At 58.0% G+C, this 13,284-nt stretch overlaps 2 protein-coding genes across 2 annotated transcripts; both read left to right on the top strand.

Annotated features, from left to right (window-relative positions):
- Window positions 1-884: 884 nt before the first annotated feature.
- CcaverHIS019_0104350 (uncharacterized protein) lies at window positions 885-5,753 on the top strand (the record flags this gene model as incomplete). Its single annotated transcript, XM_060600289.1, has 4 exons — window positions 885-920; window positions 969-1,172; window positions 1,205-1,647; window positions 1,685-5,753. 4 exons carry the CDS (start codon window positions 885-887, stop codon window positions 5,751-5,753), a joined length of 4,752 nt encoding a protein of 1,583 aa, XP_060452983.1.
- A 2,810-nt stretch (window positions 5,754-8,563) lies between these two features.
- CcaverHIS019_0104340 (uncharacterized protein) lies at window positions 8,564-11,404 on the top strand (the record flags this gene model as incomplete). The annotated part of the gene is made up of 3 exons (XM_060600278.1): window positions 8,564-10,775; window positions 10,824-11,264; window positions 11,298-11,404. 3 exons carry the CDS (start codon window positions 8,564-8,566, stop codon window positions 11,402-11,404), a joined length of 2,760 nt encoding a protein of 919 aa, XP_060452982.1.
- Window positions 11,405-13,284: the final 1,880 nt, after the last annotated feature.

Here is a 13,284-nt window from a genome sequence, read left to right as displayed (position 1 = left end):
CCCCAATCAGATATGTTTCACCAGATACTGACATCGTGACTTTGTCCAATGTAGCGGTCCATCGGACCGGTGGCAGGAAGGAGGTTCAGGGCCGGAATTGCCTTGGCGTCTACAATCCTGAATACCTGTCCTTGCCCGCATAGCCGCGTTTGGTCAAGCGAGGACGATACAGTCGACATCAAGTGAGGGTTTCCAGTTGGGATGCATGGTAGCATATGGGAGGGAATGATGATGTCAGGGTGAGAAACGCTGTCTGACTGGTATGACTGGTCGCCATGGTGTAGGTATAATGAGCTTTACGTGGACAAAGGAAGTGAAGGCATTGCATTCAGATAAGGGTTGACGCCTTGTTGTTGTTCTCAGAGTCCAAGTAGCTAAAGAACAATTACAGTACTCTGCAGATCTGCACTCTACTGTACTTGAAAGATGCGCCATGGCATTTCAGTTTGGATCACACCGAAGACGAGTTTAGAGAAGAGGACGATATATGTCGACAGAGCGCGCTCAAGATGAGAGATGGGTGACCGACGAGTAAAGATGGCTGGCAGCATGCCTCCAGGTTTGGAACCACCCTAATAGTGAGGACCAAACAGAGGTGGAGCGTGGTAATTGGTTCCGTCCGAAGTCAACAATGGGTATGTACTGTATGGGCGTTTGTGTACCTGGGAACGCGACTACTATTGTCTACTTAGCACTGTACTTTAACACGCGTTGGCCATCAACAATCCACAAGCACAACATTATACTTGCTCATCTCACATCCCATTGTTTCTACGTCTCTACCTCTCTACGTATCTAACCGCTTTGCGCGTTCAACAATCTTGCAGCAACCAAGGCATCCTTAATCACCTTCTTGCCAAAGTGTATTCTCACGGCACTCCATAATGCCGCCTCCAGACGCGGCGGGACTCAAAATTCCAGTGTGTTGGCACCTTGCCTGGTTGGTGTGACGACGTGACTGACGCCAGTGTTCCACGCCTCAGATCCTCCAGGTCGAGCTCGATGTGCTCGCCACTGCCCTCGGTCCACCTGAACGCGAGGATACCTGGGAGAAGATGGAGAAGGGCATTATCCGCTTCACTGGCGTCTCCCGCGGTGGTGGTTACAAGCATATCGACCTCTTCGTGCGAGGGGTGGGCAACAAGGGTGTGGGCCTCCGTATCGTCGACTGCGTGCGTTCTCCCTTTGGACAAGCTAACGACAGATGATGTCGGATCGTGGACGCCTCTCAGGCGTGTCGACGGACCTGCTTCAGGCGATGGCTCCACGCCTCGCATCGCACTTCGGGCCACTCGTCCCCTTGTACCTTCCTCCACTTGTCCGCCTACTAGCTCGACCTAACAAGGTGTTCTTTAAGCGTGCCGAAAAGTGTCTCGCAACCATCATCCTGCATTGCCCCCTACCCACCATCCTTATCTACCTCAGCCACGGGTTGGACGACCGTTCCGACCAGTGCAAGCGCGCTTCCGCCATCGGGATCGAGTCTGCCATGATCCAATGGGACTGCCACCGCTGGTCCGAGAAGGATCTCGACCTGCTCGAGTTATGCGTGCGCAAAATGGCGACCGACCGCGATGGCGAGGTTCGTAAGACTGCGCGCCGCGTTTGGGGTTTGTTCTCTGAGCTGTGGTCTGAGCGAGTCGAAGAGTGAGTCGCGTTTCGGGAGGATTGCTGACATGTGCAGTTTCATGACTCCGCTCACGCCTACCATCAGGCGGTATCTCGATATCCCCACAGACGGAGTGGCGTCCAAGGCCAAGCCGCGACCAGGGCTACGACCGCGCCTGCAGGCTGCTCAGGCAGAGGCCGAATCTTCAACACGCGGGAACGGCAGTGTACCACCCGCACATGGTGTCGGCGCACCTCGGACACGTTCAACCTCGCGCGGCTTCACTGGCGAGCGTCGCCAGCGCGTCGCTTCGGGATCAGTTGCCGAAGGCAGTAGCTCCGGGCTGCCCCGCTCCGCATCTCACAACCTGCTGAGCCATGCGTCTTCCTCTTCAAGTTTAAGCAAGTCGGAGTCGTCGCGCCATCGTGTGCTTTCTAAGCCAAGTCGGCCAGGACAATATGCAAAAGAAGGCGAACTCTCCAACTCGACAAGGAGAATGGCCGCACCATCACGGACTGCATCGCAGGCCTCGAACAGGACAGATGACGAACCTCGCCAGACGCGCTCAGCGTCTGCCTCGCGACCAGCCATGCGACCACTCAGGCAAGCTGTATCCGCAGAGAGCATGACGCACGCGTCCTCGTCTGCGGCGGACACCACCCCTGATCCAGCATCTCAGCCGCCTTCATCGTCCAAGTCAACTGTCAAGGAGCGAGTGAACGAGCTTGAGAAGAAGGTGGAGGCGAACGGAACGCCAACAGCGTACCGACAGTCTCCGAGCAAGCTGGATCTGGCGCGCGCTGCCGCCATTCCGCTTCCAGAAGACTCGCCGCTGGCATCGAAGAGCTCGCTGCCGTCTACACGTCCTCAGTTACCCGAGTCGCCTTCCTTCGCAATGCTACTCAACCGGCAGCTCAATTCGAACGACGTCCATGAGATGCCGACGTTGCTGGATCTGTCGATGGCCGATATGACGATCATCGCTCACTCGGTTACCCCAGGCCCTGCTCCGCGTGCGCAACTCTCACAGCCGTTGAAAGAGGTTGCCCCTTCGCCCGGCAGTGTCGCTCACCTGATCGGCCGCTTCTCCAATTCCTCATCTGAGACCCTTAGCAAGTCCACGCCAACGCGGTCCGGTTCCTCTCCATTGTCTGCAACGGAGTCTACACCGACTTCACGCACAGCAAGCAAGAGCAGCCCCCTCTCTGCTGAGCCTCCTCCCGACTCTTCTGCCTCCACGCCCAGCCAGCGGCGTATCTCGCCCCTCCCCCGCAGGTCAAGTACCTTCATCCCGTCTCCGGATGAGGATGACAGCCCGAACCACTCACTCAAGCGCAAAGGCAGCGACATCGAGCTCTCGTTCACCGAGAGCACGCCTGTCCCCCGTGCCAAGGTCGCGCCGCGCTTCTCTCAACCTCTCATCGCCTTTGGGGAAACGCCGACACGCCGACAGAGCATCAGGCCCTTTGTCTTTGGGGCTAACCACGCGGGCTTCTTCGACGACCTCATGGACATCCAATCGGGAGAGGGCGACGAGGATGAGATTGTCTACGAGGGTTTCACTCAGCTCATTGAGGGCCTAGTTGTCGACACGGACGAGCCCGCCAGTTTTGAGGATTTCCTCGCCACGCTGGTGCCCGCTGCCGCCCCACCTGCTTTGGAGCCCGAAGCTATGGGTGAAACTCCTGACTTGCTCGATCTCGGAAACTACTCTGTGACAACTGAAGGCGGCCCTGGGAGCGTCGAGGAGAATCGCTCCGTCGAACCGACGGGTCCCGAGGATGAGGACCTGGACCAGACCGTCATCGTCAGACGCGAAGAGGCCCCTGATAATGGGGCAGGCGACGCTGACGTGACTGCGGTCTTCGTCACTACAGAGGAGTCTGATTCCCGCGACCAAGACGTGGCTGTGGTCGCACCTCCGCGCCCAACGGAGGACCCGACCCCTCCTGTACAAGCGGCTCCCGTTCTGGTAGCTCAGGCTCAGGCCCCCGACGGCTCGCCTACTCCTGCGCCAAAGAGTGAGCTCTCCTTTGAAATCCACGCCTTGGCACTATCGATGGCGGCAACTGCTCTCCAGTCCCCCGCGCCTCAGCACATTGGCTCTCCACAGTCGATCTCGAACGTCGCGGAGACCATCTCGCCACATTGGGAGCCAACCGCGCCCGCTACGTCCGCGACCTGGGCTGCTGTGGAGATTGTCGATCTCGCTCCAATGGGTACCATAACCACTCCGGCGAAGCCTTCTCCAGCCAGGTTCACTTCTGCGACTCCGGGAACCATCCCTGTCGAGGAAGCTACGTCGGTGATATCCACTCCTGTTGGCAGGAAAGCGGTGCAAGATGGGGAACAACCAGTGGAGCGACCCGTGATGCAGCTCGAGGAGCGACCAAAGATCCCGTCTGAGGGGCAGCCTTGCGAGACGCTGCAAGAGACGTCCAGGGAGAAGCCCCAGGGGACGGCCGTCGAGCGGCGCCTGGAGAACCCCGACGCAACGGTCCTGGAACTGTTCCTTGCTACAATGGCTACGTCTGCGATCGCTGAGCCTGTTGTCGCTCCGCAAGCGGCCGGCATTGAGCCTCATAAATCGGTTCCCATTGCGGAGGCGGAGAAGCCGACTACACCGGCCGATGCGCCAGTGTTGGCCCCTGTCACCCAGCCAGCCCCGCATCCCGCCCACGCGCCTGATCGAGCCCGTGGCCACATGCGGAGCACGACTGCTCCGATGAAGCCTACACATACCTCCGCTCGCCTCGGCCCACCGTCAAAGACAGCACGTCCCACACCCGCCGAGAAGAAGTCGTTTAAGCCGGTGTCGCGCCTCGGTATGACCGACTCTGGCAAGTCGGCTCCTGCACCCGCTCGGCTGGCGATGGCCACCAAGGCGTCGAATGCCAAGGCTGCAGCAGCTCCGGCACCCACCGCGGCACGTAAGGCACCGCCAGCCCCCACCGGAAAGACCTCCTCTGCCCCTAGCTCTATGGCCCCTTCTCGGGGACCGTCCAGGCCCCCTTCAAGGCAGTTGTCGCGAGCTGCCAGCCCTCTGCTGGAGCAGGGGCACTCGACGTTGGCACAGTCGATGGCGTCCAGTTCGACAATTGCCAGCAAGCCTCCCAAGACTGCCACCAAGCCGATCTCAAACCTCCTCAAGCCCACCGCCGCAGCGGCGGCTCGTGCGGCGGCGACAGCTGTGATGAAGGAGAAGGAGCTTGCTAAGGAGGTGAAACCCAATCGCCCTCCGCCTGCCATGTCTTCCCGGCCTCCCACGCAGCGCGCGGTGTCGTCTTCGCGTCCCGCTGGAGGCCTCTTCGCGCCTACAGTGGCTTCGCGTGCGCGCGCCGAAGCCGCCTTGCCTCCCAGTAAGAGGCAGCGGGTCAAGCTCAAGGCGCCCATGGAGAGCTTCAAACCAGGCCGCGGTCGTTCCAACCTGTCCAAGGCAGCAGCGCTAGGCTCGGTACAGCCACGTTCATTCAGGGATATACGGACAAAGAAGGGCGAGAAGGGCGAGAAGGTTGAGACCTTCCCTCTCCCCGGCCCTCGGCTGGCCTCGTCGACTTCAGAGATGCCTGTTGAGGTTCCGGTCGCACCTGTAGTTGAGCAAACTGCGCCCTCACTCAACGTCCCGCCACCTCAGGATGAGACCGAGATCGGCATTGCACAGACGCCAACGACTCTCTCGCCCTTAGCGCACTCGGAAGCACTTTCCCCGGCGTCGTCACGTCACACCGACCGGTCGTACGACTCGTCGAAGAGCAGCCCGCGCAAGATGCGCCCGTCACCAAGCCGGCCGCTCGATCCAGTGCTCACGCCGCTTCATCACACTCCGTCTGGCTTGTCGGACACGGCCAACCCCACACGGTCTGGAAACGTGTCAAGGAACGACTCCCCTGCGACGGTGCACGCTCGACGCATCTCGGGTATCCCCTCCAGCGTAGAACGATTGACGAGTACGTCGCGAGAGCGGAACCGTGGGGATGAGCACAATGTTGTCTCGGAGGAGGAGGAGGAACATGTGGAGAAAGAAGGTGTCACGAACGTTGTTCGGCATGATGTGTCGACACCGCAGGGCAAGGCGTCGTCGCTGCTCGCCAAGCTCAGTACTGAGCGCCGCGTGTTGACCGCGAGAGATGGAAATACGGACTAGAAGAAGATTGGAGCTGCATGTACTTGTTGTCACCACACATTGCAGTAGCAATGAGCAACGCGGTTATCAAGACCACTGATACTGACGCTGACACTCCATGTACTGGATATCATTCCTTCGCAAGTCTGTTCTGTGGGTCCATCAAGGTTAGCAGCCAGCTGGCCCATAAACACCTCCACCACGCGCCAAAACGTCCTATTACCTCGTCTGGATTGCGTCCATGGGCTATGTGGTTAGGCATTCGATCTGTCTCTCCACTTGACCAAGTTGGCTTTTTCTCAAGACGTCGCAGTCTTCGCAACGCTCGGTTGGATGAATCAACGTCGCAGTGTCGCAGCGTGAAGGAGGACAGGACTGGCCTGGCCACCGCGCCTCCCCCATCTTCTGTACGAACTGGACATATGTCGACTGATCGACTGCGCTCATGACCTCATGGCCTCTTGGCGTCATGTCGTGTGCATCTGTAAAGATCTTTTTATATATAATCCTGCTGCGGAATCGGTTCTGCACAGTATTGAATGCATCGGATAGAGAAGGTAGTTGTTATTCATGGCAGCTCAGTCCGGAAAATCGATGCAACGAGGTTTACCCATGTTGCGTCAATTAAAGTATTGGAATACGACGCGCATGAATGGCAGGGTCACCCGATTGTTCTGAAGTGATCCACTGGCCACTGGTTAAGAAACACAAGCAAGCTTTGTTTGATTTCTTGGTGGAGTGGTTGTGGTATCCTTGGTCAAGCATGATCCGGTAGAATGTGGTAATTTAGTAAGCCGCTGTATTCCGCTGTTTATTCTTTAGTCCTAATGTGCCAAAGTGGGAGAGGTGTGACGTGAAACGGACCATTTGTTTCAGGGCCATGTACGTGCCGCGCCCTCGTGCCCTCGTCACCTCTGCCTCCCGGGCACCTTTGGCCTCGAGTCTTCAGGTAACAAAGCTAGCGAAACAAATAGACCCCATTCCACCCATTCCACCCATTCTACCCAAGCTACCCAAGCTACCCAAAGCTACTAAAAGTTACTCCAAAAGCTCACCAACTTGAAATTAAGACCCCGGAATACCTGGGGGGGGGGGGGGGGGGGGAGGGGGGGAGGAAGGGACCGAAGGGATCGACACCCAAGTAGACTCATACAAACCAATGCAGACAATGCTCTCAAGCCGCAAGCCGCAAGTCTCCAGTTCCGTCCGACCACAAGGCCTACACCAAACAGGGCCTCGCTATCCATCTCGCCCTCTACATCTCATTCTCATTCTCATTCTCATTGCATCTCACCCTCATCATTACAATTGCTGATTCTACCGGCTGGACTGCTAGACTGCACCGCAACTGCAACACAAGACATTGGTGATCTGGTGAGTAGCTTTAGTGCAATTCAATGGTTCCCGGATTCTGGTGGCTTGGGATGTTGAGGGGGATGTGGTTAGGTGGGCGGCGCACGGCCAAGGCTGCCTGCGCCCAAACCCCTCTATCCCCATTAACCCCCATTCAACCCACAAAAGGAGCTCCTCAGATCCTCAGGCCGCCGGCCGACTGCAAGTCAACAGCGTGAGCAACTAGAGCTATTGCTAGTTGCTAGACGTTTCAACATATTTCGCGGTATACAGTATACGGTATACAGTATACATTATATAGTATACAGTATACATCTACACGTACTCTTCCGCACAGTCCGGCGCTGGGCTTCCCTCATCCCTTCTTCTACCCATCCCATCTTCCACCGCGCGCCTAGCCCAGACCCTCCCCATCCCACCTCTCCCCTCCCCACTCCACTCCAACGCGCCCGTGCGCCCCACCCCATCGCTCGCTCATCTAGAAGCTAGAAGCCGTAACCGTTCCCCATCTACGAACACGACAAACAACCACGCCGAGCTCTCCCTGCTCCAACGACATTCGCACCCCCAGCACGACTACGCGCCCACCTGTACATTCCTATTTGTGAGTTGTGTTTTCCGAAACCCCGTTACACGGCTTGTTATGGCATTGTGTTATGGTTATGACCGCGCCCCGGCCCTGGCCCGCTAGTGCTAGCATGAGAATGACCCCGGGTGGGCACCAACAACAAAATTGGGGGCCAAGAGAGAGAGAGAGAGAGAGCGACGTGGATCATGGACGAAAGGATGTTGCATCGGTGCAGCGCATTGATGCGTTGTGCCTCGGTGTCGCATTCTTCATCTGCATTCTTCCTTGGATCCTCTCCCTCTCCTCACTCCTTCCGTCATCCTCCTCCACCTTGTTCTTCTTTCTCTCCTTCTCCGTGCTGCGACCTAGCAACGGCTATCCCCGTTCACTCGGTGCCCCTTGGTTTGCCTCGCACCACTAGATCCTAGACCTTTGTGCCGAGACGGGCCGATCCCTTGCCCAACCTTGGGTCCTTCCCGTCGGCCGTCGTCCGTCCCCCACTTGTCAACCTCTCTCTACACCGCCCCTCTCCTCCCCTCCCCCGCCCCCGGCCTTCTCTCACCTCCCTTTCCCAGCAACCCCTCGGTCATTGCTAGTCACTCCACTCCCTTTCATTCGCCGTGCTCACTCCAAAGCACACACGAACCCCTTTGACTTGTTCCCCTACCAGCCACACCCACACCCAAACCCACACCCACATTCCCATAACACTCGTTTCTTTTGCTCAAGTGTGCGACAAGGGATACTCGAGACCTCGTTGCAAAGGCGTCGAGGTTGCACCCTTTTCAACTGTTCTTTGTTGTAAGCCGCGCTCGCCCTTTGCCCTGCTGTCCTAGTCAAAAGGCTCAAAGGAAGAACCAAAGGTGTACACTGTTACTTGTTGCTGACGCTTTCCAAAAGACAATCAAGCATGGCAGCAACGCTCATGCAACCACCGGTCCACCGTCACTCTATGGACCACACGCCGTCGTTTGACCACGCGCGATCGTCGCCCTCTGCACCCTTCGCCACCTCGAGCTTTGAGCGTGGCCCCTCTCCAAGCACCAGCACTAGCACCAGTAACATTCAGGCACCCCGCTCGCGCACAGGCTCATCCAACCTGGCTTCCCCTAGCCCTTCTTCCTCCGCACCATCACCATCTGCACCATCACCTGTCCCTCCAGGCGCCGCCTATCCCCAACACTATCAACATTTCCCTCCTCCTCCTCATCACTTTCCCCAACACTGGCCACAAGGTGCTGCGCATCCCGGTGCTGGCTTTTACGCACCACCTTACGGCGCCTTCCCCGGCGCAACGGGGTACCAGCAACAGGCCCCTTCCGACTTTGCCGCCTGGGCTCACGTGTACCAGCGAATGGTTGCAAGCGGTCACATGCCTGGGCCCGGAGTCATGCCCACCCACTACAGCCAGGACGTCGACGACTATGGACCACCCATGGCCGACCCTCCACGTCGGCGCACAGCGTCCGGCCCCAACACGTCAGTGAACGCAACTGTCATCCCTGGCAAGGGAGCTGTCTTCCAGCCTCAACCCTTTCACCCTTACAAGCGAGGGCCCATCCCGAACAGAGGCCATCGCAACGACGGGGCGCCCGGTGCAAGCATGAACAGCACCACGAGCGGCGGTAGCGGCATTCGCATGACCTCGAACCCCGTTCCAGGGCAGGCGCGAGGAACACCGCCTCCGTCGGACGAACACCGCCGCAACTTGAGCTCGGACAGTGCACAATTGCGCAGTGGTGGTCTCTCTGCCGTTGGAGCTGACGTCGACTTTGCCCCTCCGAAGCTTCGCACCGACGACAGGCGAAACTCGTCGAGCTCTCACGGTAGCGGGCGCTCTGGGTCTGCGTCCCCGACCACCCACAGCCAACACAACCCGTCTGGCACCTCGTCGCCCACTACGCACGCACGCTCGCGCTCGACCTCTGGCTCGTCTAGCCCCCTCACCACTGGCACGATCGCTACCAACGCCACCAACGCTGCGCGCCCCTCGCCTCTATCCCAGGCCCAACAGCTGCCAGCTGGCGCTGCGCCGCTTGACCAAAAGAAGAGCGGTGCAAAGGGTCGTTTCAAGCCTTCCCTGGCGTCGAACCCGGCCAAGGACAAGTCGGCTCCTCCATCACAGGTGCAGCCCACCCCATCGAGAGCCGAGCAGTCGAATACCTCACGCTTGCCTAGAGCCAATGGCAGTGTCCCCCTCGCCCCTCCCTCGGCCCCCTTTGCCAACGCGCAGGCCATGGGCTCGGACGTAAGCCTCGCGGAGACTCAGCGCACGGCGCAGACCATTGCATCGGTCGCCACTGGCGCCACTGGCAAGTCGCGCAGAGGCTTGTTCCGCATGCGGAACAAGTCGTCGGACAACATCTCGCTATCGTCTACCGTTTCATCGGCGTCAATGATGATCCGCAAGATGGGCAGCCTCGGCAAGCTCGCACGCCGGAACAGCCTCATGGGCATCTCCAAGATCTTCAAGGATAAGCCAAAGGACGAGGACGCTGCGCTTCCAGAGAAGCAGGGTATTCTCGGTTTCAAGAAGAAGAGCGGCAAGAAATCGGAGGCGTCGCCTGCAGCAGTCTCGCACGCGTACGCCGAACTTGACCGGGACCTAGACAGGCTCTCGGAGGAGCACGACCGCATATTATCTGGACTGTCGCCTGCTGCCGCGCTCGCACGTCAACACACTGTCAAGTCGCGCGCCGAGCAGGCCAAGAAGACCGCTGAGAAGAAGGCGACGCTCGAGGGCGAGGCGGCTCTTCAGAAGGAGCTCGAGGCGGCCGAGATGGGCAGAACCACTGGCGTATCGACTTGGGACTCGAACACGACGACAAGAGCCAATCAGCCCACGTACGCTGCGGCTGCAGCCGATGCCGCGTCGGTTCCGATGGGCCCGACCAACGTCCTCAAGGTAATGCCACGCCAGCCCCACGTCGTCCACCACGCGTTCGCTGTCAACCAGCCCGACTATGACAGCGACGACTCGTCGGAGGGTGACACGATCGAGAATGTCGCTTCCGACCTTAGACTCGCCTCGATCTCGGACCCTGCGGACCGTGACTTTGAGGCTTTGTGGGGAAAGGCGTCAATTGACCCCAACGCGCGGCCCAAGAAGGGCATTCTCAAGAGTGAGTACCCCTGCTTGAAAGGTATATTGTGCATTGCTGACCTTTTAGTCTGCGTTTCAAACGAGGACCTTGAGAAGCTCGCTAGCCAGCATCAACAACAGCAGCAGCAAAAGGCGCAGTCGGCTCCGACCACGCCGCCCATGCAGCCCGAGGCGCACCCCGGGCGCACGCTCGACCTGGCTTCGCCCAACCCAGAGCGCATTGATGGGAACGCCCACGCGCCGCACGCCGAGGATCCCAAGTTTGACATAGATTTCTCGTCGTTCGACACTAGCCCGGACCTTGACCTCAAGCCACCCGTCATCTACAAGAACCCTATCCACAACTCGTCGGTTCCTGGCATCTCGCGGTCGGACGGTATCGACCCGCACGCGCGCGCGATGTCTGCCCCGTCTCGCCGTCGCCTCATCTGGGCGCCCGAGTGCGCCGTCTACAGCACGTACGACGCGCTCACGTATGACCGTCGCTCCGAGCCCGCGACCTGCAACCGTGAGCTCAGAATGAATAAGGAGCTGACCCCAGGCCTCACGCCTGAGTTGGCAATGGCGATCAAGCAGGAGCTGAACGCGTTTAAACTCGAGATGCCCGTCCACCCCTCGTCGAGGATATACACGCACTACTTTGCATGATCCATTCGCACTGTTTTATGTACCGTCAACGCATACAGAACCCGCAAGGGCTTCTTGAACATTTGGCTCGGCCTCCCGATCCGTCCATCCAACCCCTCCCTCGTTTCCTGGCTGGTCCTGGTGACTGGCCTCCCCTCCTCGCATCGCAACACCATGTGCTAGGTGCACTAGGTTTTGTTTCTCCTTCTCATTTACTCTCTAGCGCTCTCCCACTGTCATATGTCGTCTGTCTGCAAGCAAGTTGCAGCAAGCCTCAAGCCGCGAACACGTACCGGGCCAAGGACACGTATTTATCTATACTCTGGTACATTAGGTCTGCGTCCGTAATGGTGCGGGCTTGCACCCCTCTTTCTCCTCCTCGTTCCATCTTTCGCATGTAGACTAGCCCACAACTGTGTAGTGGCGTGTGCGCATGGAGTATGTTGGTGTGTGCTGTGTTTTTTGAGTAGGTTGTGGATTGTGGATTGTGATGGCAAGTTGGGGAATGGAGGAAGGAAAGTGGGCGATCGGGCGACCACGCGGTGTCGAGTGTGCCTGAGTATGGGTATATGGGGTATTTGAGTATGAGCAAGTTCTATTGTCTCAATGTTGTTGGATGGTATGAATGGGTAAGGTATGATGGGAAGGGGGAAAGTTGGGCTCTACTGATAGTCGAATCCTCCTCCTATACCTCCTGCCTACTCCTACTCCGACTCCTACTCCTACTCCTACTAGTCATCCTCCTCCTTCTCCTTCTCCTCCTCCTCCTCTTCTCTTCACCCTGGGCTTGGATCATTGGGCGCTCAACTCCCCCCACTCCACATCACATCACAACTTGGTCATTCTTGTAGCTTTTCACTACCTCGTTTCCTCCTCTTCATCATCCTCCTAATTACTATACTCTCTTGTTGTTACTTTCCAATCCTTGCAAAACATCGTCGTCACGTCCTTTAACGACTCCAAGCAAAGGTTGAGTAAGAACACAAGAGCGCAAGAGCAAGGGCCCCTCGTCTAGAGGAGATGGCGTCTGAGGGCGACAGGGGCTAGACAGGCAACACATTCCGCTCTTTTGACCCCAAGTACCCAAGTGTTGGGTTTGCCCTTTCCTTACAAGACTCCGCCACCTTCCCTCCCCTCTCTCCTTTGACCGTTCTTTGCCTCTGACCTAAGGTTGTACCTAGCTAGCACTTTGCTGGTACCTACCTAACCACCCTGCTCTCTCTCGCAATCCTTACCCTATCCCCATACTTGCCTGGTCAGAAAACTGTCAACTGCCTATACTGGCTCATACAACGCGCTCAATCCCTCCCTGGGCCCTCGAGGCTCCATCCACCCTCACCCCGACCCACACACACCGACCACCCCGGTCAACATCACCAGAGCATCCCGGCTCCTTAACCCAACATCTTGCCCGGTTGTTCCACATCCATCCCGGTTCAACCACGACTCAATATTCCAAAACCTCACCATCCCTCAAGCTACGATAACGACTAACGACACCTCCCTACCCCTAAGCTTCAGTCACGCTATTCATCCCGACAACGGCCCGCGCCATAACCACACCACACATCCAACGGCAAACGTAAACACACCCCTGGAGTCTGTGCGTAGAACAAGGTGGGTCGCAAGGTCGCAACTGTCAGAGCAAAAGAGGGGAGAAAGCGGGAGAAAGAGGACTTGTTGTGAGGGTGATACCAGCTAGCTAGAAAGGTAAAGGAGGTCAAAGTCACGCTTGACCCAGTTTTGTGTCTAGGCTCTAGCCTCCATCCCCCTGGGTCTGGGGTAAGGCTTTAGTTATCCTTGGTTTGATCCTTTCAGACCTTTTGAATCCTATCATCCTCTTGGAATCCTTGGTTGCCGTCCCTTCCCCTTTGCTCGCCCCCTCCGTCATCCCTTCAACC

This window comes from Cutaneotrichosporon cavernicola, assembly GCF_030864355.1.
Source record: "Cutaneotrichosporon cavernicola HIS019 DNA, chromosome: 1".
NCBI lineage: Eukaryota > Fungi > Basidiomycota > Tremellomycetes > Trichosporonales > Trichosporonaceae > Cutaneotrichosporon > Cutaneotrichosporon cavernicola.
The sequence above is the reverse complement of the archived record's forward strand: the minus strand, read 5'-3'. Positions and strand labels throughout refer to the sequence as shown.